A 27,647-nucleotide genomic window follows, 5' to 3' on the forward strand; every position below is an offset into this window, starting at 1 on the left:
GAGTATACTTTATTGTTTTGAAATTGTTCGTTGGAGGATAAAGATAATACTTTATTGTTTCGAAATCATTGAAATATAAAGAAGATATTTGATATTTTATTGCTTTAGAATCGTTGAAGAATAAAGAGAATACTTCATTCTTTGGAAATCATGAAAGGATAAAGAGGATATTTTATTATTTTGAAATCATTTGAGGACAAAGAGAATATTTTATTGATTTGAAATCGTTAGAGAACAAGGAAATACTGTATTATTTTGAAATCATTAGAAGATAAAGAGAATACTTTATTCTTTCGAAATAGTTGAACGATAAAGAGGTTTTGAAATCATAGGAAGATAAAGCGGATACACCAAATCGTTGGAGAATAAAGAGAATACTTTCTTCTTTGCAACTGTAAATATAAATGAAACAATATTGATTTAACAAGTAAGATGTGAAAGCAAAATATTTATCTTTCAAGACTATAAAGTATATGTAGTATCATTGGCACTACCTGTTAGTGACAATTTTTTCACATACTTTCTCAGCGTCTGATACTTTCTCGGCGATAACTCTCTGTTGCGATAGTATTTTATCTTCCATTTCCTTCATTCGTTTCTCTTTTGCTTGCAAACTTTTCTTGAGTGTTTGTATGCGTTGTACGTACGTATTGATTTCATTCCTTATCTTTTGCAGCTCATTCTGTGAAGAAACAAGTTACACTTATTAATCCAATTATTAAATTGTTCATACCTTATCAAAACCTTTGTTAAACAGAATATACATTTCATTTCTATTTCTGATTGCATAATAATAACAATAATAATTTTACATAACAGTCTACTATCGGTCTAAATATGCATGATCGACATGGATATCAGCAGAGGGGGCAAGTGTACCTCCTTGGATTCTAGTATGTAGAGGAAAGGGTGCAAATGTGGAAACGTGAGGGTAATGTGGAAACGTAACATATGTTGACTGCAGAAAGCTTTACCCTTGCGGCGATTGCTGTAAACAATCACCCTCGTCCCCATTCAGCACGGCACAACGCTATGAAGCGGTCGGCCAGTGTAGTTAATGGTGGTGCATCGATTGTTATTTACACATTTTCGTGAAGTTTTTGGAGGTAAGCGTGTAGTATTATTAAGTCTAAAGTATCATAGATGTAGTGTAATACATATCAGAGCATTGTGAAAGGGAGTTATTGTGAAGGTATTGGTGGCATTCAATCAATCACAAGCAAACATGTTTTTAACTTAACTCGTACAATCCAATTTGACTACAGTGCGGGTAACTTGGAAACATGCAGATGAGGGAAATGTGGAAACGTTTCCACATTTCCCTCACCCTAAAGTCCATTGCATTGTTTTATTATTATTAAATAATTTATTGAAGATAACACACATTTGAATCATACAAGTATATGTTAGATATTTTTCTATTCATGGCCTAAATGAGGGCAGGGCACAGGGGTAAGGCTTAGGAGTAAAGCAAAGTGAAAACTGACAAAGAGGCGGAAAAAGGCAAATAATTGTCTCTACGATTTTTATTACAGGGTCTCAGCGTGCCGAGTAGCTCTTTAGAGGATCCCAGCCTACCAAGCACCTCTTCAGAGAATCCCAGCGTACCGAGCACCTCTTCAGAGGATCCCAACGTTCCGAGCACCTCTTCTAAAGTTTGTGTGTCACCATATGAAATCATGAAAATACCCCTTTTGAAGAGGAAAACTTCGAATACAGATCGTAAGCAAAGTTCTTGCACTGTTTTTAGATCGTCTCCACACAATAAACAGCTCGAAGAATCCTTATCTAACCGTAAGAGTTAACGACTAAACCTAAACGGAAACCGCCTGCAGGCGGTAACAAAAGTCGAAAAATGTCCAAAGTTCCTCCTTCAATTAAAAAAGAAAAAAACCTCGGCAGTCTCTCTTCCAGTTGGAGTAGAAGATCCAAAAAGACACTCTGTGCATATTTTATGGCAATCCATTTTCGAAAGATATGCATGGTGAACTATGGATTAAATGTCAATTATGTGAGAAATGGAGTAATTCTTAGTGTGCCGGTGTAAAAACAGGCATTTATATTTCTGATTTCTGCAAACAGGACTTGGCTACATAACATCTTTGTCTGTTGACAACAAAACCTTGAATCGAAATTTGTTTACTTTGTAACTTTCAGCTTTTTAACTTTGTAATCATTTAAAATATTTTGTTGTCTTTGTTCATCTACAGATTAAAAGCATACTATCATTAAAAACATATTATGATCCAACAACATTATGTGTTTACACATTGATTTACTGTAATTTTAGGGTGTTTCCACATTACCCTCAGTTTAAAAAAAAATCGAAATATGCTAGTAAATGTGCCAAATATTTTTTTTATTTTTTTTGCATATATGGTTTTTGCACTTGCGAATTATGGTCCCATTTCTCTAACATTCTAAGGCATTTTCAGACAAATTTCCAGGTTAAATCAACGATTCACTGCTTTTTTACAAATTAAATAGAAACTGGGTTTCCACATTTGCACCCTCTTCTCTACCCAATTTAAAATTCTTTTAATATTAGGAATATTTATAATTCTTATCAAAATCAATTAATGGGCCTTTATAAATTTCATTTTTTCTAAAATATTCAACTATTCAACCCTATTAGTGATTTGCATATAGGTGTTGGAGGAGAAGGAGGAAGTTGTATGAACTTTTAGACTTTCTGAAGGGGGCTTATTGATTTTTTAATTTTAAAATAACAGACACCATTGAATTAAAACACTCTTTGCTTAGTGTTAACTGATGAGACTGTGAATCTAAGAGGAAAACAGCAGCTGTAGTTTGGAGTCCGTTTAGTATATAATTGTGGTAGTAATGTAGCAATCACGATTGTTTTAGTTCTAACTGAAGTTGATGCAATATGAAGAAACTATTGTTGGTCGGAGATACGACGGCAGTTTCGTTATGGTTTGTAATAGAAATAAGAGTGCAAAATCTTACTACAGATCAATATTCCTGAACTCTGTTTCTCCATTGCAGTTCACAGAACTTAAATTTAGTGCTAAATGATCTCAACACACACACACACACACACACACACACACACACACACACACCTGTTTGTCTACCCTACAAAAGGCGTATGCGAGCTGGTCCATAGGAAAACCGAGTATGCATTCATATCTGCTTTATTAATGGAGCTATTTTCCTGATACGCTCCCAAAAGTTGCGTCATCGATAAAACTACATTTCCCGAGGCACCAGAATGCAGTATCTCGTCCTTGACTGGGTACGTACAAGTGAGCACCCAAACCAACTGGGCATTTGCAAAACGAGTAAATGTAACAAACGAAGACACTAACAAACAAACAAAGATATTGTGTGTAAAATGCGAGTTCAGTGAGTAAATTTGAGCAATGCAATTAGAGCAATTGCTTTAAACACTAGTTAACTTTGTAACAAATGAAACACATGGATTAATGCTGTTGACTTTCTTGGGTCCTCCAATTTCCTTCCACATTTCGTTTGCACCAATTATTTCATAATCTTTCACCCTCATTAATCACACGTCTATTATAAGCTATAGAGTATAACCAAGGTATGTAAAACTAAAAATTTCATTTCATTTCATTTCGAATGGAATAGCGCATTGATTCAATCCCCGGGGAAGTTAGTTTGTGGTGGACAACATCGTTTCCATGGGTTTTCTCGGAGTACTCCCATTTCCTTCCACATTCTCATTCTACTAATTATTCCATCACCATTCACTTGCCTTAGCCATCGCCTCCCGTAACCTAACGGGCATAATCGTGGGACGTTAAACTGTAAGATTTCATTTCATTTTGAAATGGAATGGCGAGACTAAAGTAGGGTTATATCTGTTATGAAGGTTATTGTTTCTTTCTGCACCGAGGCTGTATGAGAGGGAGACCTATAGTTCAAGGTGGAATCCGAACCACTATAATAGTTCAGATTTTATAATTGCTTCCATGAGACAATGTGACCGAAGAGACACGTGCCAGCTACAAAGCCAGCGGGAGAACAATATTATATGCCTACAAGAAACACCGAAACAAGATACATTATTTATACCAGGTGGGAGACCCAGGTTCCCGGCGGGAGCTCATGTAATTCGGATTCCATTTTAATCAGTAGGTCCCGTCTCATATAGCCTCACTGCTGAAAGGGACGTTAAACACAAAATCAACTTAACTCAACTATTCGTACCATCGAATTTAATATTTTTGTTATAACGTCGAAAATGAAGTACTAAACGTCAAGAATACTGCAAAACAAGATATAATATAAAACAATAAAACGAAACAGGCAGTAAGTTTAAAATTGACAAGGGAGGGATTTTAAAACGTTAAGACGTTATCATGTTACTTCCATTAACACTTAGCAACAACACACAAATATACTATTATACTATTGAACTAATATACTATTAGTTCATATAATATGACTAATATACTATTGAACGTCGTAATCTTGCATCACTTAAAACTTCTGTTGCTCTGGAATATTATAATTTATTTGTCTAATCGAATCAATTTATCTATTTTAGTATTTTATCCCTAGTAACTATGAAACAAACCATAGCTTATTCTAATACGCAATGTTTTCAATTTTAATGCGAATGGTTAGCAAAAATCTGTGCATTCACTTTTTTGACAACTTTTTTTTATCCGTCTGTCATCACATATTTACAGTACTCTTACACACACACACACACACACACACATATATATATATATATATATATATATATATATATATATATATATATATATATATTACTTCGGTCTCTCCATGAAATCCATATATTTGCTCCCAAGGGATTCAACTGTTAATTTAATGAGAGAATGTCGAGACCATTGGAATCCAAAATTAGTGACCAACAAAACTTGATCCCTGGCTTCTACGTATGCACCATTGTTCTCTCGGTTTTCTGTCCTACCGGCTTGCTTCAAAGACTCACTGCCCTTACGAACTATTGCGAAACTCAAATGCTACTAAAGGATTCATATAAGCATTATATAACTACCTATGAGATTTCGTAGTTGACTTCCCAACTTCATGGAACAAAACCTAATTGCAACATCCTATTCATTAATAATAATTATTATTATAATATAGAGATGCAAGGCCTCGGAAAAAAACGGCTTTTTTGAAAAAAAAACCGGTTTTTTCTGCTTCGCTTTTTTGCTTGGGAAATTTTGGGCTTTTTTCAAAATTCTGCTTTAAATTGATAAAGCAGATTTTGTTTCGCTTCTCTATAACACAAAAAGTCATTTAATTAGTGGCTGATGCCGATAATAATAAAAAACCTCGAAAATAAACCATGAATTTCGAAAAGATATTTCAAACAATTTTACTTCTCAACATATTTACATTATGAATTCCAAAGGATTAACCAATGTATATAATAAGAATTTTTTAACCTCCTATATATAAAAGTAAGCAGGGTTGGGAAGAACCATGGTTGTTTTTTTGGCTTAAATCAGGTTTTTTGGGCTTAGATATTTTGCTTTATGTATTTATATTACATATTGACGGAAATAAGTTTGTTTCGCCTTGGTGTTATTATGCAACAACAGGGTCATGCTGGAAGAGGTCGCATAAGCTTAAAGAAGTCCGGTCACTAAATTTCTTAAATAGAGAAACTCCCATCCTAGTCATCGGGAAAATCCCGTCATTACTCTAAATGTAAAACAAAAACGGAAAAATCCTGTTATTGCTTTGCATGTAAAATTTAAAGGTCAACGTATCATAATCAATACGCTAAAACTGAAATATTAAATAACAAATTTAGTACGTACATATCATTGAAAGTCCAATCCAAGCTAATGTTGGAAGCTACGTAGGCAATCGATAAATTATGCCAATTTCTATCAATATATTTAAGCAACCTTGGCTTCTTTATAAAATAACAGGCATTCAGGCATGCAGAAATATACAATTTGGTTTCGTTTCGTATGTTCAGGCTTAACATCCTTACGTAATACCGAGGTTATCAAGGAGAAAACTCGCTTAAAGTTACATCCGAACCGCTACTTTGTTTACGCATGAAAGAAGGGTTGTGGTTCAACCGAGAATTGAACATGGGACACCTTGATTAAAAGGTGAAAAGGAAATAAAACTAATGCAGATTGTTTGATGTGTGAAAACATCACCATGAAGTTCACACGATTCGCATTTTTCGTTCTTTTTATTTTTTTGGTTTAAACCAGTTGTTTATTTAAGAAAAAGAAAAAAAACAGCTGGTGTAAACCAGCCAACCCTAAAAGTAAATACTTGTTTTTAAAAATACCCAAAGAACTAGCAAAATTCTATGTAGTATTTTTACTTCAAAATATTCCATACCCTCTTTTTCGAACAAAATAAAATTAAAATAAAACATAAGAGAAATACTTAGATTTATATGATACACTTAAAGGCTGCCCAGCTAGAGCTTTTGGTTCTGTATATTTTTGAAATGCTATAATTTTCTATAACCACCATTACGGTTTACTCAGTCCTCAAGTTTTTTGAATTTTTAACAAGAGCGATTCAACATATGAAGGGTGTGAGGGAAGAACATGGTAACCCACAATTTTACTATTTTAAGAAATTAGAGATTTTCTGCTGCACAATGCATTTTGAAAGTCGTAAAGCTGATTTTTCACATAGTACTATACATGAAGGACTGAACGAAGCGGTATGCGTTGCTGTCTATCTGCTGCATAACTCAGCAATTGAAAATTTGTTGGTTACCATGTTCTTGGCTCACACCCTTCATATCATGACGGAACTCTCCCCACCCCACCATCACCAAAAAAAAAAAAAGGACTATGGAATATATTTAAGTTAAGATAAATACAACTGCACAACAAACATGACTGAGTGGAGCTTTTGCGCTTCTATCGGGAAGTTCGGGATTCAACCCAGCATTCGAGCATTCTGACAAAGCTTTTCTGCATTCTATCTGTGAAGTAGAAATAGTGCGTATACTGTGAGTTGGCTGACTTCCTTGTGTTATTATTACTAATTACCAGCAGTGACTGTTTTGCGAAGGTTAGAGGGGTGTTCTTTCGGACTGAAGCCTGTTCCCCAAAATTACGGAATGTCTAAAACAAACGAAATATCTATTAGTTATGCCTTTACTCATAAACTTTAAACTCCCGTCAAATAAAAATTACGAATGTTTAGAAAAACTGAACATTAGTAAGAAAATCCCCTCTCAAAATACTCTTCCAAATCCGCCACTGATTCTCAGTATAAAATGATCTTCAAGGTTGTATTCGGAAGATTATCGCTAAATATATCAACGAAACGAAATATTATGCCTGTACTCATAAGCTTCAAGCTCCTCCCAAATAAAATTAGGACATTTTAGAAAACGAAACAATCAGAGAAACCCCTCCCAAAGTACTTTTCTCAATCCGCTACTGATTATTTGTATAAATTAGTATTCAAGATTGTATCCGGAAAATTATTTCTAAATCGTTGCACAGCTACAGTATAACAGAAATCTGGAAGTACGGTTTGACGGATATATTGAAAAACGTACGCTTTGACAAATATAAAGAAAAACATAAGTTTAACTTTTGCGCTAGAAGCTAGAGTACTAAGCTCTTAGAAATGAAACACGGATGACAAACTAAAATGATTTAGAGAAGAAAAAATGTTGATAAATCAAAAGTTAAAATAAAGTCAAATAGCCTATAAAATTGCCCTCAAATACTACATTCTTCATGTTAGCTTTAATTCGTAAAACATGTGCTCCATCCATCTTGATGGTGAATTTCAGAGCGAAATATGGCATTTAGGTCATGAAATTCTTATCTAACTATAGAATATACTATAAGAAAGCTATTTAGATTGAAAAATCATGAAAATAAAAAAAAAACAAAATTTCCAAAATTCTCGTTTTTTTAAAAAAAAAGCCGCCTGTTTATGTAAAAAAAAAAAACATAAATTCAAAAAAGCCGGCTTTTTTGCATCTCTAGTTGCTACTGTCGTTGCAACCATAACACCGATCTGAAAATAAGCTAGCAATTATTTATTTCAAACTAATTTACGGCTTTAAACTTGTTCCAGAGGCATATTGAAACGTGTGTCGCATGGATATTGCTCTCAATAGATTTGCGTGCACCGGAATATATTCTCTGAACCCTCAGATATTTACAAACCCTACTATCTCTCCGCAAACTTGATTCGTGTTGCAAGATGATACACTAGATCTACCTCTAAAGACCCACAATGTTCAACTTCATTAGGGGTTAAGGAAAATGGGGATACTTCTTGTTTGTCGTCTGCAGCGAATCCTTGTTCTCCACATATGGCCGAGAAATCAGAATCTACTCGTCCATCAACTAGTAAAGAGCTCTCCATTAGTGAACAGTTATAATCATTGACGGAAAATCGCAAGAGACGTTTAGCGTCACGCACCAGAAGAACTGAGTAAAGCGCGATTCCATATAACAGGCAAATTGAAAGAAAAAGTGATTTTAGGAAATGAAGTAGCAAAGTAAGGTTACAAGAAGCTAATGAACCACTACACAGACAACGAGAAAATATTAACAAGAAAGCCCTACTAAATGTATAATTTATGGTGAAACGTTCAATGAATGCTGGGTGCAGTGTGAATCCTGCGATGGCTGGGTTCATGAAACTGCACCTCAATTGAGTCAACAGATATCCATTACACGCTACCACTGTTAGCTTCGTGGATAGGTTTTCTTATTGTTCCTTCTAGGTGTAGAATATGATGTTTTTCAAACGTCTTACGTGTTCCTTAGTGCTCGCCAATATTCCAAATATGTGAAATTTAGCGATCTGTATTGCCATTTGTCTATTTCATTATTTTAGCATTTATGTCGATATGTTCAGTTTGTTAATAAAGTTCACATTCCATATTTCAGGCTTATTTCGGGGCAATTTTACATCTTTTTACCAAGAGGCAGTTCAATGTGTTAAAATGTCTGGGGCTACCTCCTTTCCCCTAAAAAGGTGAACTAATATTCACATGTTTATATTTCCAGGTTTACTTTCGGAAAATGCTTAGCACTCTTGAGTTAGGTACTAATTTGTGCAAAACAAAAAGTTGGACACCAGTCAAGTCCTCTCCTGAAATTGGGGAAGGCAGTGCTCCCTTACACCACCCTTCCGACTTGTTACGGCACTACGAGTTTTACGAATCCTGATGCTGAAACAACCATGTTTTCAATGATTTTGTATCCATTCAGCACAGGCTGCTAGTATAGAACAGATAATTAGGCCCAAATGAAGATCAATAATACAGTGAGAGCAGCTAGATTCACTTCTTCCACTCTTGAATAAAATTCACAAAACATGGTTACTTCCCCTTCCAGAAATGCTACATGATTTGCTATATCTATGCCTTCTGCATTGTTAAACCAGTGTACAAAAGCATTTTTTCTCGCTACAATTGAGTGTCGCAACAGATCAATGAAAGATACAAATATCTATCAAGACAGACTACATAAAATCAATAGATTTCGTTCTGAAACAATCACAGGAAAATATGTATGTTATCAATATGGTTGTTTAGCATGTGGAAAACATTTTAGATATCAATGTTCAGCTAGGAGCGCACAATGTAGGAATTGCAACGAATATAATCATCTTGCACACTATTGTCCAAAAGGTATACAAATAGGTACATAAGAAGAATCAATGAGTTGCCTGATGAAGATATTCAGAAGGAAGACAAGATCTTCATCCTTACTGAATTACAGAAGAATTAGATGACAAAAGCAAATACGAATGTAGAAGATGAACGAAATTTTAGTTCAGTGGAGATTTTATGTTAAGCTCCATTCAGGTAGCCAATACAGAGAAGAAAACATGTTCACTAGTAATTAATCGAATTTAATTGGTAAAACGAAATTCACAGGTTAAACACGAGAATCTTGAACCAGAAAATCATTAACAGAGGAATCAGGACTGTAGACACACCGACAAACAGGTAGTAGAAACGGATTACCTTAGTATGAGTCAGGAAATACGTACAAAGTCAACAATAATAGAAGGAAAGAATACAAATAATAGAAGTCCAAAACAAATATGGTAAACAGGTGAGAACAGAAAATAAAGTTACGAAAGAAAGAAACAGAAGAAAACAATACAGAAATGTAGATAGTAAAATAATAAGAATGTGTAAAAATAAAAGAGAAGGCGAAGATATAAAGGGATTAGTCAAGAAAAAAGATGTAGAGGATAAGTATAAAGAAATGATACAAAAAGATGATGGATGGAAGTCTGAAGAATTAAAGCAAACCGTTGAGACACAGGTGAAAAAGAGAGTCAGAGAGAAAAGGAATGCGTACAAGTTTGCTTTTGGCGCACCACTAGAAACAATTGTTAAAACTTATAATTCTTTTACTAATTTCCTTCTTATTATCCCCTAAAAGGTTTCCCTTGGCGACATGAAAATGTCTCACTTGGCATAGATAAAATACAGGGATGAATAATTAAATATTATAGTGCAAAAACTCAAACTAACCTGCCTTAGGTGGCCATTAAAACACGAATGCTATCCACTCGGGTCAGGGAAGAATAAAGCTGGTGGGTACGTACGCTAGCGCGGGAGTGCGTCCGAAAGGAACAAGTCTGTCAGCAGTCGGGGATATGTGCGCAAGCCAAGATGAAAAGGAATGGGTTTTGTCAATGGTACGAATTTCAATAGCACTTGTAATTTTTTTCCAGTAACGTTGCACTTGAACATATAAAATACAGGTTTTTTACATTGTGCAAAAATATGCTGCCAGTGGAAAATAACATCTAATAGTGCCATCTTTTATATACACTCACTTATTATATCCGGCGTAAATCACTTGTGATCATTTTATACTAGAACACTACACTTGTAAACCTATAATACAGAGTATTACTTTGTATTTCATTCTGTCGCCATTTGTTCCTTATAAACATGCCTATCCATACAAAGAATTGAATTTTACATGTAAATAGTTCAAAGTGTCGTGCGCCAAAGCTACACCTGCACATAAGAATGAGATACAGGTGAAGACGGGGGTTAAGAGGGAAAGAAGCTGCAAAAAGAAATGAAAAGGGAGAAATTTTTGTATGATGGTTATTAGTAGCGAAAAATACATTAATGAAGTGCCATCTGACAAAGTAGAAGAAGAGAAGAAAACGGAAAAAAAGTTCTGATATAAAACAGTTGAATATTTGTTGTTTGTAGTTGAAAGATCAAGTGTTGAATGTTTGTTGATTTTGGCTCCTATTGCCTATTATTTCGTGTGCTTGAGGGAACTCAAACGATGTTTTCGAATATCGTAGCTTTTGATATGTTAATAGTATTGAGTGAAGTCGGGAGAATTATCGCGAGGCTGCGTGGCTATATGATCAACGGTTTCTCAATCATGCTGGGCAGTCGAGGAAAGCGTTTCGTCTTGCACTTGGTGTGCAGAGGACTGGGCATGTCCCTTCTGAACACAAAAGACGTCAGCAGATCAGGCGCCGTGTTTAGGATAAACGGTCTCCCGGCATCCTTGCTGCAGTCCATGTGGTTCCCCAAATCTCGAAAACACGATTCGCCAGGGATGCTGCGATAAGCAAAATGACGGTTTGGAGGATTCTGCTCAACAACGTGCTCCATTTTGACCATGTTCATCTGAATCAGGAACTCCGAGAACAAGATTTACATATCCGTCTAGTTTTGTCAGTGGATGAGTGCCAGGAAACCCATGTTTCCATCGGGACATTCTGTGGACGGATGTAGCAACCTTCAAGAGTAATGGAGATGTCAGCATACACAACGCACACTACTGGTCCAGTTTGAATCCTTTTTTTAAGTGTCTACGTGCACTACGAACAGAGAAAAATGCCTGTGCCGGTGGACTGATAGTAGCAATTCAACTTCAAATAACAGACGTAGATCCCAAACCGCAGAATTTAACGATAAGTGTTTCCCGTTAAAGTTGTTTCTATTTCAATAATACTTCCAAAGAAATCGAAATTGATACCAATTTCCATTTGAAATTTTGGAGTTGACCACCGTGAATGTATCCCCGCTACGCCAATTGATATAGAAGCATCACCATTGATTCTTCACGTACGATTTGGTCATTCAGTTTTTTGTTGTTTGAAGTGTCTGCGTGTACTACGAACAGAGGAAAATGACTGAGATGGCAATTGGTCTGAAGTGGCAATTCAACAAATAACATAAGTAGATACCAAACCGTAGAATATGACGAAAAGTGTTTCCCGTAAAAGTTGTTTCTTTATCAGTAATACTTTCAAAGAAGTCGAAATTGATACCAGTTTCCATTAAAAATTTTGGAGTTAATCCCTTTGATGCATTCCCGCTACGCCACTGGATATGGGAGTATCACCATTTTATTCTTCAGATACGATTTAGTCATTCATTTTCTGTTTGAAGTGTCTCCGTGCACTATGAACAGAAAAATGAGTTTACCGGGTTGTCTGATAGTAGCAATACAACAAATAATAGACGTAGATCCGAAACCGTAGAATTTAACGAAAAGTGTTTCCCGTAAAAGTTAATTCTTTTTCAATATTACTTCTAAAAAATCGAAATTGATACCATTTTCCATTAAAAATTTTGGTGTTGACCCCCTTGGTGTATTCCCGCTACGCCACTGGATATGGAAGTATCACCATTTGATTCTTCATGTACCATTTGGTCATTCATTTTTTGTTTCCAGCGTCTACGTGCACTAGAAGCTGAGAAAAATGTCTAAGACTGGTGGTCTGATACACCCTCTTCCCCTCCCTACATTGGACCGTCAAACTAAAATGATAAAAGTCATCCCAGGTCCGAACTTCATCCATGTTGAAAATTTGAATGAGATCGGTTTGGTGATTCCAAAGTTATGAGGTTTTACTAGTATATACCCGCTTCGCTGGGTGAAATGAAAATTTAAATGCACAATTCCGTGTCTCATGTGTTCTGTACCCGTGAAATATGCTGTTTTCGTTTTTAATGGCATCGAATTAAACGGCATCGGAAAGATTATTGATCACCTCGGCGATCCCGAATACCACGTATTCGACGCTAATATTAATCATTTTCGATCATATCATTATCTCCCAAGCTACGGGGCTGAGTTTGGTTTCAAACGGGATCGGAAGTGTCATTCTTCATCTCAGCGACCCTAAAAACTACGGATCAGACACTAGTGTCGGATAATTTTGAACATTTATATATATATATATACCCCTCCTCTTCTTTCATGTTGTGCGGCACGGCATTGGATGTGTTACCGGTCATCTCAGTGACCCAGGAAACTATGGATTCGACACTAATATGGGTTATTTTTTATTTCCCTCTCCCCCTCTCAGAAGACGCGCGGCTGAATTTGGAATTAACACCATACGAAGTGTCATTGTTCATCCCGGCGATCCCAGAAACTATAGATTCAACACTAATTTCGAATCATTATATCCCCCTCCCCCTTGTTGCGGCCTATGTCATCGGAAGTATCACTGTCCATCTGAGCGACCCCAAAAATGTGGATTGAGCACTAATATCTGTCATTTTCGACCATTTTTAAACGTTTTACTCCCCCTCAACCAAGTTGAAGGTTTGAATCTGAATTTAAACGGGATCGAAAGTATCATTGCTCATCTAAGCGACCCAGAAAACTATAAATTCTACTGATAGTGGACATATTCGACCATTTTTAATATATCTCTTTCTCCCCTTCTTCAACTTGTGGAGCTGATTTTGGATTTAAACCGGATCGGAAATGTCTCTGTTCATCATAATGATCCCGAAAACTATGGATTAGACACTAATATTGGTCATTTTCAATCATTATTATATACAACTCCTCCTCCCTTCAACCGTGCTGCGGCACACGGCGTCAAAATTGTCACTGTTAATCTCAGCAAATCCTAAAACTATGGATTCGACACTAATATTAGCCATTTCCGATCATTTTTAATGTTTATTCCCCTCCCCTACGTTGCAACTTCCCCCTCCTCAACTATCAGGGCTGAACTTGGATTGTTACAGCATCAGAAGTGTCACTGTTTCTCTCATCGATCCCGAAAACTATGGATTCAACACTAATATTGGTCATTTTGATCATTTTTAAATTTCTCCTCCTTCCCCCTCCCCTACGTTGCATTGTCAAAGTGAGTAGCCTTAATCCCTGCCCGAAAACTCATGTATGTTGAAAATTTGATTGAGATCGGTCGGATGGTTCAAGAGTGATAAAGTCACAAAGGCAGTCATTTTTATTTTTTACATATATCTCCCCTTCCCTCTCCCCTATGGTGGCTCGTCATAGTGAAACGATAAAAAACACCCAAGGTCTGACCCTGATACATGTTGAAAATTTGATCGAGATTAGTTGGGTGATTCAAAAGTTATTAGTTTTATTAGTTTTTATTCATACGTTCCCCTCCTTTCCCTCTTCTCTAGGATCTACCGTTAAAGTGAAATTACAAAAATGTTTCCAGATCCGAACCTTATGCATGTTGAAAATTTGATTTAGATTGGTCGGGTGGTTCAAGAGTGATGAAGTCACAAAGACAGTCATTTTTATTTTTTTTTACATATATCTCCCCCTTCCCCTCCTCTATACTTGCTCGTCATAGTGAAACAATAAAAAGCACCCAAGGCCCGACCCTCATACATGTTGAAAATTTGATCGAGATTGGTTGGGTGGTTCAAAAGTTATTAGTTTTTATTCATGTCCCCCTCCCAACCCCTTCCCTAGGATCTACCGTTAAAGTGAAATTACAAAAATGTTTCCACATCCGAACCTTATGCATGTTGAAAATTTGATTGAGATTGGTCGGGTGATTCAAGAGTGATGAAGTCACAAAGACAGTCATTTTTATTTTTTTTTTACATATATCTCCCCCTCCCCCTCCTCTATACTGGCTCGTCATAGGGAAACGATAAAAAGCACCCAAGGCCCGACCCTCATACATGTTGAAAATTTGATCGAGATTGGTTGTGTGGTTCAAAAGTTATTAGTTTTATTAATTTTTATTCATGTCCCCCTCCCCACCCCCTTCCCTAGAATCTACCGTTAAAGTGAAATTACAAAAATATTTCCAGATCCGAATCTCATGTATGTTGAAACTCTGAATGAGATCGGTCGGATAGTTCAAGATTTATTAAGTTACAAAAATAGTCACTTTCAGTCTTATATAAATTGATTTTTATATACCTCCCCCTCCTTCTCCTCCCATACGTTGCTCAGTCAATTTAAAATTATAGAAACAATCCCAGGCCTAAACCTCATCTATGTTGAAAATTTGATCAAGATCGGTTGAGTGGTTCGGGAGTTATTAAGTTTTATTTATTTTTATACCCATTCCCCCTCCCCCCTCACTTTTACCATCCAAGTGAATAGCCTAAAACCAGCCCGGTCTTGAACCTCATCCATGTTACAAATTTGATCGAGATCGATCAAGCGGTTCAGCAGATTTAAAGTCATAAACATAGTGATTTTCAATTTTATATATATAGATATATTTTTATATACACACGTCTCCCTCCCCTCTCCCTCTCCTCAGCTCTAGTAAAAACAGCATTTTAGGCATAGGGTTATTTTTACGTAATATTCATATCCGAGTTCTTACTGTGAAAAATTCCTTGCTATAGTTGCTATTTTTCTTTAACGTTTCAACAAATACTTGATTGGCAACAATGGTGAACGCAGCCGTTGGGAGTTTGAATTGCTCTAGTTCCTGCTTGGAATACACACGTAGATGGCACTGCGTCGGAATACACACCGATCGAGAAACGAAATTTTTCAGTCTGAGCACACACTTTACACACACAAACCGGCTGTATCCGTATAAACGAGCGGAGTCAAAAGAACTCGCGGAGGGACCCCTATAATGGTCTTGCACGCGTTAAAAGTAAAAAAAACTTTTCGAGCAACCACTCAAATATGCTCGCTTTGCAAAAATTGCTCAGAGTGCTGCTCTGTAGCCATATATATATATATATAGATAGATAGATAGATAGATAGATAGATATAGAGATAGATATAGATATAGATATTTTTCCATGAAAGTCGAAAACTTGGTGCCAAATATGCCATTGTTTTCTGAAACTAGGTGGAATGCAAAGTATAATTCAGTTTGACTATTTGCTGCTGAGAACTTTGTTGTTACTATTGAAGCATCCCAATTTCTATCAGCACCAATAATGCAACATGCCAGCGCACACACCATCTATTTTGCCAGACTTCAATTCTTGAGTTTCTGGCGTCTTTACAAATTATAGCGAAATATTCTTCGTAAATTGAGTCAGTTCCTAACATTTTTAGGATGTTCTAATTGATTTGTTTTGTCTAAGATCACGTGATTCGATTGGTGGCCATATTCCAAGATCACAGAAAGTGTTCGGTTGAAATTTTCAACACCTTAATGAAAGCTATTTTAAAATCTTTTGAGTGAACTCAACATTGAACCGAGTGTTTAGCGAAATGTGTCCAGAGAAGTACTTGACTCAACAATCCAGGAGAATTGGAGGAAGATTAAGATGTCTAAGTGTTAATTCCCTACTTATAATGGCCCAGCAAACCGACACCATACTATTGTCCGTTCACTGTAGCTTGGCGCTGTGTTTTGACACAAAACCTGGCCAGCGAATCTTAGCAGTCCTTCCCCTACTTTCCCCTTATAGCAGTTGTAACAGTAGAACTAACTCATCAATTTTAACACTAGTAGGGTTTGGTATTTGCAAGTTGCGTAAATTTCGAAAGAGTTTACTTCTTCTCTAATCAGGACCGTAACTTGTGTGGGACAGGGGAGGGGCAACTTCCCCCCAGGAAGGTTCCCCGCCGTTCGAAGGGGCTCATTTGGAGACGAAATTTTCTTAATCCATATACAATACGAACATGAAATTATAAATGAAGCATTAAACAGTTTCACTACATTACATAAAGCAGCGCACAAAAGGTAAATAAAACAAAAGTGAGCCTTGTGCCCACTTCAGTAAGAAACGTCTATTATTAGGGGCCCTAGAAATAACATTTATTCGTATGGCTTTGAGATTTGTCAATGTTGTCCCCTTAATTAATTTGTCATGTATGGAATGAGCCCAAGGGCGTAAGTAGCGGCCCCGCAGACCTTGCCGTGAGGGAGGGCCGACAGGCTCCGGGGGGCATAAATAGTAAGAAAAAGTTAGAAAGAGGGGGGGCCAAGAATGAGAAAAACAACTTTTTCTAGGAGGCCCAAATACACATATTAATGCTTGCCCCCCAGAAAAAAAATATAAGTTACGGCGCTGTCTCTAATGTGAATTTATTGGTACACTTCTGCTAATAGTTAACTATATCAGGTTGGTCTCTTTAAACCGATTGGGCCGTGGAGAGAAACAATATTACAGGAGGATAGTATTCATATTTTAAGAAGGTGGGGAAAGGAGAGCAAGGATGAGAAAGATGAGAAGGAAGAAAGAAAGAGAATGAAAGAAACACTTCTACATTTACTTCATAATGAATTTAAACACACATAAACGAAAAAGGGATGTCGGAACCCACCACCATAATATTTGTGGAAGTGTTGACAACATAATATTCTGAAGGAATATATTTCCCGCCAATTCTGGGGCCTCGGTGTTTGGCCCAATTCTGGCCTTGCAGCAGTGGCGGATCCAGGGGGGCGATTGCCCCCAGGAAAGGAACCTTTCTCATTTTATATATTTAAATAAAACCCAATCCCAGAGTTTGGAGCTCTTAAAAATAGCTCTAATAGCAGTATTAAAACCCACCGCCCTCAAGAAGTCCGTCCTGGATCCGCCCCTGCCTTACAGAAGCTACTATCTAGTCATTCACCTCGTGGGACTGAGGAAAACCTTAATAAGGAATACCGGCCAGAGCCGCGTTCATGCCCACGCTCGATCTACCTATTTTAATGCCTTTTTTCGTGTTGCACAGTGTCTGGTAAGGGCACCCAAACAGGGCAAATGTGTACAGCTTTAAAATGTTTAAATTTTAAAATTCGCTTTATATTGTACTTTGAACACTTAATTCAATGTGTATTATATTCTTCTTATAGCAGCATGGTTTATTTCCTAATACTTTAAGTCTATGGTTGTTAGTATTTATAATTATTGCATCATACTAATCCTTCTCAAAGCTCGTTCAATTAGTATGAAATTCTACACTTAGCAGATTGCAACATTGCAAACCTTCACCAACAGGCAATATGTGGGGAGAATATTTCCACCTATACTCGCATCGAAATTCCCAGCCCTTGTTTACAATCAGTACAATATGTTTCTGTCGCCTTATCATGAAAACAACGCTGTCCAGCGAACCTAACGGTCTTCGCTACCTCTGTTTATTGTTTACAACACAAACTGCCATCTTCCAATATTGCCAGGCGTACAAGGTTTTCGCACACTTTCGAACAAGAACACTTGTATAAAATTGAGTGTGCATTATATGTAAGATTGTATTACATAATAACTAACTCAATTTTTCATAACGTTAATATCTCAGTCATCTCAAAAGCAGCAATTTATGTAGTAATAGCACTTGGTCCATGACTGTGCAGAAGTAGGTACATTCGGTTCGGAGATTCATGTGCCTGGCAACCATGAATTAACCATGTAGGGGTGAGAAGCAAGGTTTTGACGCTCGCACTACAATTGTTGTTTGTAAACAATCTTCCATCCTAGAGTGAACAGACAATACGTTTAGTGAAATAAACAAAGCCTTTTTCTTGCAGGTAGATATGAAAATTGGGAAAAGAAAAAAAAGATATAGAGCCAGAAATACAATATAGCCGTCATTGCCAAAATGGCTACTTCGCCAGCTCTTCTTTTCACATTCCTTTAGATAACTTCACCTATATAAACATCTTCTAAGAATTTTCCTTTGTTAATGGTAACTGAAATAGGCTTTCAACTATTTCGAACAAGTATCCTTTATAAAAATTTAGTATTTTTTTCCTGTTTTGGTATCGGTAGAAATAAAATAAACTTTACACTGAATACAATCAAATATTTGTTCTGTTAATGAAATGGCTGTCAGTTTCCAATGTCTTTGTTCCGTGAGGGAAGCAATAATGAATGTTGATCTAATTAAAGTCTCTTGGTTTCTTTTCGGTAAAGATGTGTTCTTATTCTTTCTCACTTGAAAATGTGTTTTCACAAAGCATCAAGAAACGGTCTCTATGTTAGTATCACTTACAGTTATTTATATTGTTTGAAAAGAAAAGTTTACTGTGTCCTTCCCATCTGAATCTGGACGTATTCAGCACATTCCTTTTTAAGAATTGATATCACAATTTGAAGAGTACAACCAATGACTTTTCGTTCATGGAACTGGTATATCCTTATTTCAGCACTCTAAACACAGGAAAATAATGGAACATTACCATTTTTCGGTTCAGATGAAATGGTAATGTTATCCTTTTCTACTAAAATTAATGCAACAAATAGACTCAAACCTTTGAACTGAGGATCTAATAAATTACTACTTCTTCCAATAACTATGGGAATGTAACTGGTTCTTATAAAGTTTATAAATAAAACACAGTTCAAATTAATTTTAAATATTTGGCACGGCAAATTATAAAGGAAAGGTTAAGGCAAGAATTATCTTTGTACGGATTAAAGATACATTTGGTGTATGCGTTCCTGATTGTTGTATAGGCACTTTACTTTTTGTAGTAGATGAAGTACCATCGTGCAATGGATAGAAAGGACCCTCTTTGATCACGCGTTGTCTCCCAAACAAACCGATCGCCAAGACCCCCGAATGTCTTACATCCTCCTGGTTTTGTTAATCTTCCATTTCCGGAGTTTGGTTGAAACTCCGCCTCTATTCTCTTGCAAATCCTAAATATGGAACGATGGTGTCCAAACTAGCACCTCCTATATCCCTTTGGGGATCCTATGGTACAATTTGTACCATATGCACTTTTCATGGTACATTGCGTTATTTCTCTTCTATTTGAGCTTTTTCGTCCGGTTTTCTTTTGTTTTCCAAGTTCAGAGGCCTTGTAGAAGACATTACGTATGATTCCAGACCGTCCTGCGTCCAGACATAGGAGGTGATGACGTCATAAGTCAAAAATTTATTTTCTCATTTTCTAAGCCTATGTTCAATATTTTTTGGCGGGCTTATTTTTCTACGTAGAAGATTGAAATTTTGCTCAAACATTCAGTCCACCGAGTAGTATATACCAGATTTTTTGTTACGATGTCAGTGCCAAAACAGGGGGGGAACCAGAGGGGAAAAGGGGTAAAAATAGGGATTTTTTAACCCCCAAAATCCCGTTTCTCGTCATTTTCCCGCCTCACATACAAGATAGGACCACGTGAGTCATACCGTCTGAAAGGCCGTTCTATTCTAAAGAGAATGACGGTCGAATTATTATTCTAGGGTAATTAGGGACGTCTCAGGGATTTTTTGAAAAATTTACTTCTATATAGGGAAATATAGGGCATTGTCGGTATATATATTTTTTGGCGGGCTTATTTTTGAACGTAGAAGACTGAAATTTTGCACAAACATTCAGTCCACCGAGTACTATTTACCATATTTTTTGTTCCGATGTCAGTGCTAAAACAGGGGGGAACCAGAGGGGCAAAGTGGTAAAAATAGGGATTTTTTACCCCAAAAATCCCGTTTTTCGTCATTTTCCCGCCAAACAAACATGATAGGGCCACGTGAGTCATACCGTCTGAAAGGCCGTTCCATTCTGAAGAGAACGACGGTCGAATTATTATTCTAGGGTAATTAGGGCCGTCTCAGTGAATTTTTATCCAAATATACTTCTGTATAGGGTAAAAGTAGGGCAAAGTAGGGAAATTTTCTCTGGCAGGCCTATTTTTTCACGTAGAAGATTGAAATTTTGCACAAACATTCAGTCCACCGAGTAGTATTTACCAGAAGTTTTTTTTCGATTTCTGCGTAAAAACAGGGGGTCCAGAGGGGCAAAAGTTGAAAAAAGGGAAATTTTGCCCCCAAAAATCTTTTTTGTCAGGAATTTCCCGCCTTAGATACAAGATGGAGACATATGAATGGTACCGCCTGAAAGACAGTTCTATTCTGAAGAGAATGATTGGCGGATTATAGTCCTAGGGTAATTAGGGATGTCTCAGGAATTTTTTTCCCTGAGATCATAGTGTTTTATGGTACTTTGGGGCACTGTGGGAATTTTTGATAAAAATTCTCCCGCCCTTACTATTCAAGATAGAAACTTGAAATTTGGCCCACACATTCAGTATACTAAGTACTATTTCTCAGATTTTTTTTAGATGGCTACGATCACACAGGGGGTGTCCAGGGGGGCCAAAGTTCGAGAAAAAAAATTTTCCCTCCGAAATTTTTACTTTGACATTTTCTTTCCAGCTTCTGGTATATGGTATGAGCACGCAAGTGATATCATTTGAAAGCCAGCTCTATTCTGAAGAGAATGAGGTATGAACGATGATCCTAGGATAAATAGTGACGATACAGTAGCTGCTTGACTGAAAGTCTAAAAAATAGCCCAAAAAGCCAGGATCCCCAAAGGGATATTCGTGATGAAAAACAAATGTCAGCTTCGATCCTCAGCAAAACGTGTCCGGAGATTGACCACACAAGCGGACAAAAAACCCGATAGAAATTCTGGCGTTTAAGCAAAAGGCCTGAGTGCGACATCAAATTAATTACACGGAAGACACGCGGCTCATCAAATTATGTCTTCCTTGTTGACGACCAAAACAGGAACTTGTAAATCAATATTTCAGCAGTCTTCGAGAATGCAGACCTATAGGGAAATCGGGACAGACAAGAAAATGATGAAGGAATCCAGAAGTAGAAAATTAGCTAACCTTGCGGAAGTTTCAGTAGGAAAGGAAATTTGCCTCGTGTGTCGGTGTTTATTGTTAACAGAAAAAAAGTTACAGCATGCTCACTGAGCCTCAAGACTACAATAGTTATGAAAAAAATAAATCAAATCTTCTTTATGCAGATATATCGCAGGAAATCGAATCCAGGATCTCTAAGGCGGGTTATGGAACAATAAGAATCCTGGTCAACATGAAGCATTTTCTCGTCCGCAGTCTGTCACAGGCAAGTTATCTCTCTCTTCAATACGGTTTCAAAATCAGAGTTAATGATGAACGATGATTAAGATATAATTGCGGAAGAAATCGAGATCATTACTCCTGGCCAACCACGTACAGTTTGCATTGGTAAATCACTATATGCAATAGGAAGTAGAAGTGACTTGATAGATATAGAGTCTAGATCAGAAAAAAATGTTCATTATGTTTGGGTCCTTACACAAGATTTCCTGAAAGCATCAGAGAGCTATTTGGACTGGAATAGCTAGATGAATGCCTTACGGAGGCTAATATCGCAGTTGCTGAATCTCATATGAAAGTGGCTCACATTACGTGATCTAGGTTGTTTCATCAGACAACCGCTGTTGTATTGTATTAACTAATACAAACTGCACATTAGATGAAATTGTCTGTTGGGATGACAGAGTTGCAGGTGCAATCTGCTAAAATATTCATATTCAAGTGCTGGAGATTATACTGTATTTCTTCTTGCAGATAGCTAGTTTTTGACTGTACATGAGTATTTTACGGAGCTTATTCCATGATTTTTCGTCTTTGATCATCATAACTACGCACTTCGCCTCTGCATATGTCAAAGAGATATCCTTGAATTACAACAGAAACAAGCTGATTTAGGAAAAATGCTTCGATTCCTTAAAATTTGTTGTGACGGAAAGCTGAAAGGCATTTTCTTCAATTAGACCTGACCAGGTACACGAGCAGAACAACGCTATAGTCACAAGTACGAAGTCCCAAAAATTTTAAGAAAATTGCATCAATATACCTAAGTCCTATGAAGAAAAGAATTAATCATGTACTTAACAATATAATCATATGTTGTAATTAGATCTCATCTAAGAAGATAAATTAGGTCAATAACATCCAAAGTTTGAATTTTCGGCAACTGTTTAAACTTAGAAAGGAATATGCAGAACCACGAAAATTTACACTAGGTCTAGCAAACGTTTACCGAATTTTGTTATTTGGTAATTGGCAAATTTAAGGTGTGATCCTATGTACTATAACAAAATTTGGAAGCGTATCATCAATGTATACATGTAATATAAAAGGAAATGGATACTGGTAGACAATCACATATTCATATAACGTGTGAAATCTTAGACCTCTACCAAAGAAGATAAATTTGGTCAATGACATAAATCGTACACCTTCCACGTTCTATAACGTATTGCTCACGTTTATATTTTACCCATAGGCGGGGTTAATCAAGACTAATGAAATTACAGAAATGTATATTTGGGTCCTAAAAACATTAACCTAATTTTATTTTCTGACAATTCCTAAATTTAAAGGGTGGTCCTAAGTATTCCTCTCAAAAATTTAAGATGGCAATATCAATGTATACATATTCGGGACCTCTACACTCGTCCATAAAAGATAATATGGTCTTATCAAAAAGAGACAGAGAGAGATAAAAGAAAAGAAAAAGAAAGAAAGAAAGAAAATAGCTTAATAACCGAACACATGACCATACTAATATTTTAGAATTATTTACCTATGAAAAGGAACGAGATGAACCATCCAAATTTACAATAGATCCTAGAGAATGTTTACCAAATTTTTGCTTTTTTGGCAATTCCCAAATTTAAGGTGTGAGTCGGTGTACCTCTCCAAAATGTATATGTACCTTGTCTTATGAAAGGTAATGAACTCCTGTACTCATTCATATAATCAAATAAAGTAATAAGACATCATCCAAGGGAATAAATTGGTTTAATAACGAACTTCATGGTAAACAGGTGGTCATACTAATTTTTTAACCTTGAAAGAGAACGAGATGGATCACCCAAATTTATAGTGGTATTTTTTAGGGTCCTACAGAACATTTAAAAATTATTGTTTTTCAATCATTCACAAATTTAAGAAGTAGTTCTAGGTACCTCTCCCAAATTTCAAGAATGGTGCGCCACTGTACCTATGATTTATGAAAGGAAATAGACACTTGTACACAACCATATAATCATGTAAGGTAATATGACCTCATCAAAGAGGATAAATTAGGTCAAAAGCTCCCGAAATTTGAATTTTTGGCGTTTTTGCTCATTAAAGACGAGATAGACCACCCAAATTTATAGTAGAATTTATTAGGGTAATATACCAAATTTTTAAATTTGACAATTTACAAAATGTGAGAGGTGAGCCAATGTCCCCCTCTTGAATTTCAAGAGGAGAGCATCAATGTGCCCATAGATTATGAAAAAGAATGGACCCCTGTACAGTGTACACATCAATATAACCGTATAAAGTTTAATCCCTCATCCAAGAGGATAATTTAGGACAAGAACTTCCGAAATTTGAAGTTTTGGTAATTTTTTATCCATTCAAGTGAACGAAATAGACCCTCAAAACTTACAGATGTATATATCACGGTCCTATAGTACCATATCAAATTTTTAGATCTGGCAATCTCTAAAATTTAAGGGAGTGGTCCTATGTACCCCTAGGTCATTGACTCCAGGCCAGAGACCATGGACCTACATTCTTCTTTCTTCTACAATATTTGTTTTCGCATATATTCAAAATGACCCGGCATGGCATACTTCTTTATTCCGCCATCACTTCTTTATTCTATTTATTTCCATACCAAGACTTGTAGGAGCAAAACCTCTATGTCAGTATATTAGAGAAAAGTATCTGCAAATTTATTTGTCGATACCAACTCAACTGTGAGCCAATATTAGATTTTTTTCTTTCGTTCGTACAGATTGTTGGTCGATTGGAGTTGAACATGCTAAAGGTAATGATCCAAAAATAAAATAACAATTGAACTATATTTCGGTTTCATTACCCCCGTGAAGTTAGCGACCAAAAGTTTAATAAATCGATATTTTTTTAGAGTTCTGAGTAGCACTCAAAGAGTTCTAGAGTTCTTGCTAGGTTAGACCAATAGTTCTGGATAAATAAAGATTTTATAGTGTTTTTAAAGTGTTGGTGCTAACTTCATGCTACACCAAAAATCTTAAAATGTTTATATTTTTTTAGAGTTCTGAGTAGCACTCAAAGAGTTCTAGAGTTCTTGCTAGGTTAGACCAATAGTTCTGGGTAAATAAAGATTTTATAGCGATTTTAAAGTTTCGGTGCTAACTTCACGCAACACCAAAAATCTTAAAATGCCTATATTTTTTTAGAGTTCTGAGTAGCACTCAAAGAGTTCTAGAGTTCTTGCTAGGTTAGACCAATAGTTCTGGGTAAATAAAGATTTTATAGCGATTTTAAAGTTTCGGTGCTACCTTCACGCAAAACCAAAAATCATAAAATGTCTATATTTTTTAGTTCTGAGTAGCACTCAAAGAGTTCTTGAGTTCCTAACCGAAACTCTTAAAATGTCTATATAAGAGAGTATAATAAGTTAACGGACTGATTTCAGTTTGTTAGAATAAAAAAAAAAATAATTAAATTTTCATTGGGCTTAATTGAACCATTCTTCAGTGTAGTATGTAAAAATATTTTTTAGATAACACTACTTGCATTTAATATGCGATAATAATGTATAAAAATAATAATTGTACCTTTTACTAGAATGAGATAATTTCTAAGGCGGAACTATGTGGACTACTCGATGGTCACCTTAAGCTATTACTTCCGCTACGTATACAATTTCAGCTGAAAACAATTTATTTTATTATATTGTCTATGTAAATTTCATTTTGTTTTTTTTTTTCTATACGTATACAAGGAATGAACAATAAACGGAAACAATATAGCTATATAGTATTTTTATGGTATTTCCTGCAGAGTTCTTGTTGACATTGTTAAACACAAGGATTGTTGTTGTCATTGTTAACCCTTAATAGGAAACGCTATTTTCTTCGCTTACAGGAAATGTGTGTCTGTGAGACACGGACATGTATCAAGTAATATTTTTTTAAGAAAAACATATGTGTAATGTTAAATAATTGGAAGGTACTGAGAAAAACGATACCTTGAGTGAATCAGTGTTGCCAATGTAATACAAAGAAAAACCATACGTGTCTGACAGACACATATTTCCTGTTAAGGGTTAAGAAAAAAAAGTCGGGCGACAAAATTACTTTTTTAAAATTATAAACAGGTCACAAAATATATGATAATGCCCATTAGTCAATACCTGAAGGATATGCTGTTTCCTCTCCGAGAATGGTTAACTTTTTATTTTATAGCAACTTAAATCAACAACTGAGGAGCTTGTTTCCAAAATGTACTATATCACAGTTAGGAATTTTTATAGGAAATAGAAAAAAGAAATATGATCATTAAATTTTGCTGTAGAATGGTGATTCAGTTTCATGTAGGTAGAATATTTTACAATTTATTTTTATGATACATAATTCGGTGAATACATGTAATTAGTAATTTTAATAAAATACTTAAAATTTTAGAAATTATGAATATGGTACCTTCTGGTTTTATAAGTGGATGTAGTACATTTTGGTACTGGGAAAGAGTTCCGAGTAGCACTCGTAAAGTTCTACAGGGTTCTGTTGGTAGAATGGCTAAATATTTATTTCTAACAATTTAAATTAACAATTTATGCGCCACTGGCGAACAGACTCTGAACTAGGTGATAGAACTCTTTTATTTCGCAATGAAATAGAGTTCTGAGTAGCGCTACTCCAGCTCTATTGAAATATTCTATAAAAATTTAGATTAACAATTTATGGGACGCTCCCAATCCGACTGTGAGCAAGGTGTTAGAACTCTTTTATTTCGTAATGAAATAAAGTTCTGATGAGAGATTTGAGTAGCACTTGTCGATTTCTATGTTTTGGGTAACATTGTTTTAATTTTATTAGGCACGTGTTATATATTTGTTAATGATTAGCACCAATTGCATGTGTGGTCAGTAGATTATGACAAAACATTTATTTCCCATTTATTCCCTTATTTTGCTTGAATTGTTCTAAATTTTCATGAGAAAATTTAGAACTCTTCAAGTGCTACTGACAACTCTAAATACATAAAAACATTTTAAGATTTTCGGTTTTGAATGAAGTTAGCTGCGACAATTTAAAATCGCTATACAATCTGTATTTACCCAGAACTACAGGTCTAACCTAGCAAGAACTCTAGAACTCTTTGAGTGCTACTCAGAACTCTAAAAAATATAGACATTTTAAGATTTTTGGTTTTGCGTGAAGTTAGCAGCGAAACTTTAAAATCGCTATAAAATCTTTCTTTATCCAGAACTATTGGTCTAACCTAGCAAAAACTCTAGAACTCTTTGAGTGCTACTCAGAACTCTAAAAAATATAGACATTTAAAGATTTTTGGTGTTGCGTGAAGTTAACACGGAAACTTTAAAATCGCTATAAAATCTTTATTTACCCAGAACTATTGGTCTAACCTAGCAAGAACTCTAGAACTCTTTGAGTGCTACTCAGAACTCTAAAAAAAATATTGATTTATTAAACTTTTGGTCGCTAACTTCACGGGGGTTATTTCATTGTGCTATTAAAGTAGACTGTTTTACGTTGGTGTTTAAGTCGACTAGTAAAATAAAAGAAGAACAACTAAGAAGCTGTGAGTGCTGTTGAGTAATTTGTTTAAAACTTGAAAGCGCAATCTCTCAACAACAAAGCAAATGAATACGTCAGACAAAATTTTTAGTTAAAGAGCCTAAATTAGACCATAGCGAATGCAATGTTAATAA

The 27,647-nt window shown here is 35.8% G+C and overlaps 1 protein-coding gene across 1 annotated transcript in view; it reads right to left on the reverse strand.

The window, feature by feature from the left end:
- LOC145673382 (structural maintenance of chromosomes protein 6-like) overlaps window positions 1–27,647 on the reverse strand; it is a 260,927-nt gene that overhangs the window by 45,495 nt on the left and 187,785 nt on the right. The window contains exon 19 of the mRNA XM_081743030.1: window positions 495–682. Coding sequence (XP_081599156.1) covers window positions 495–682 — 188 coding nt within the window. The remainder of the gene's footprint in view (window positions 1–494; window positions 683–27,647) is intronic.

This window comes from Thermobia domestica, chromosome 16 (genome assembly GCF_964235325.1).
Source record: "Thermobia domestica chromosome 16, izTheDome1.hap1.1, whole genome shotgun sequence".
Classification (NCBI taxonomy): Eukaryota; Metazoa; Arthropoda; class Insecta; order Zygentoma; family Lepismatidae; genus Thermobia; species Thermobia domestica.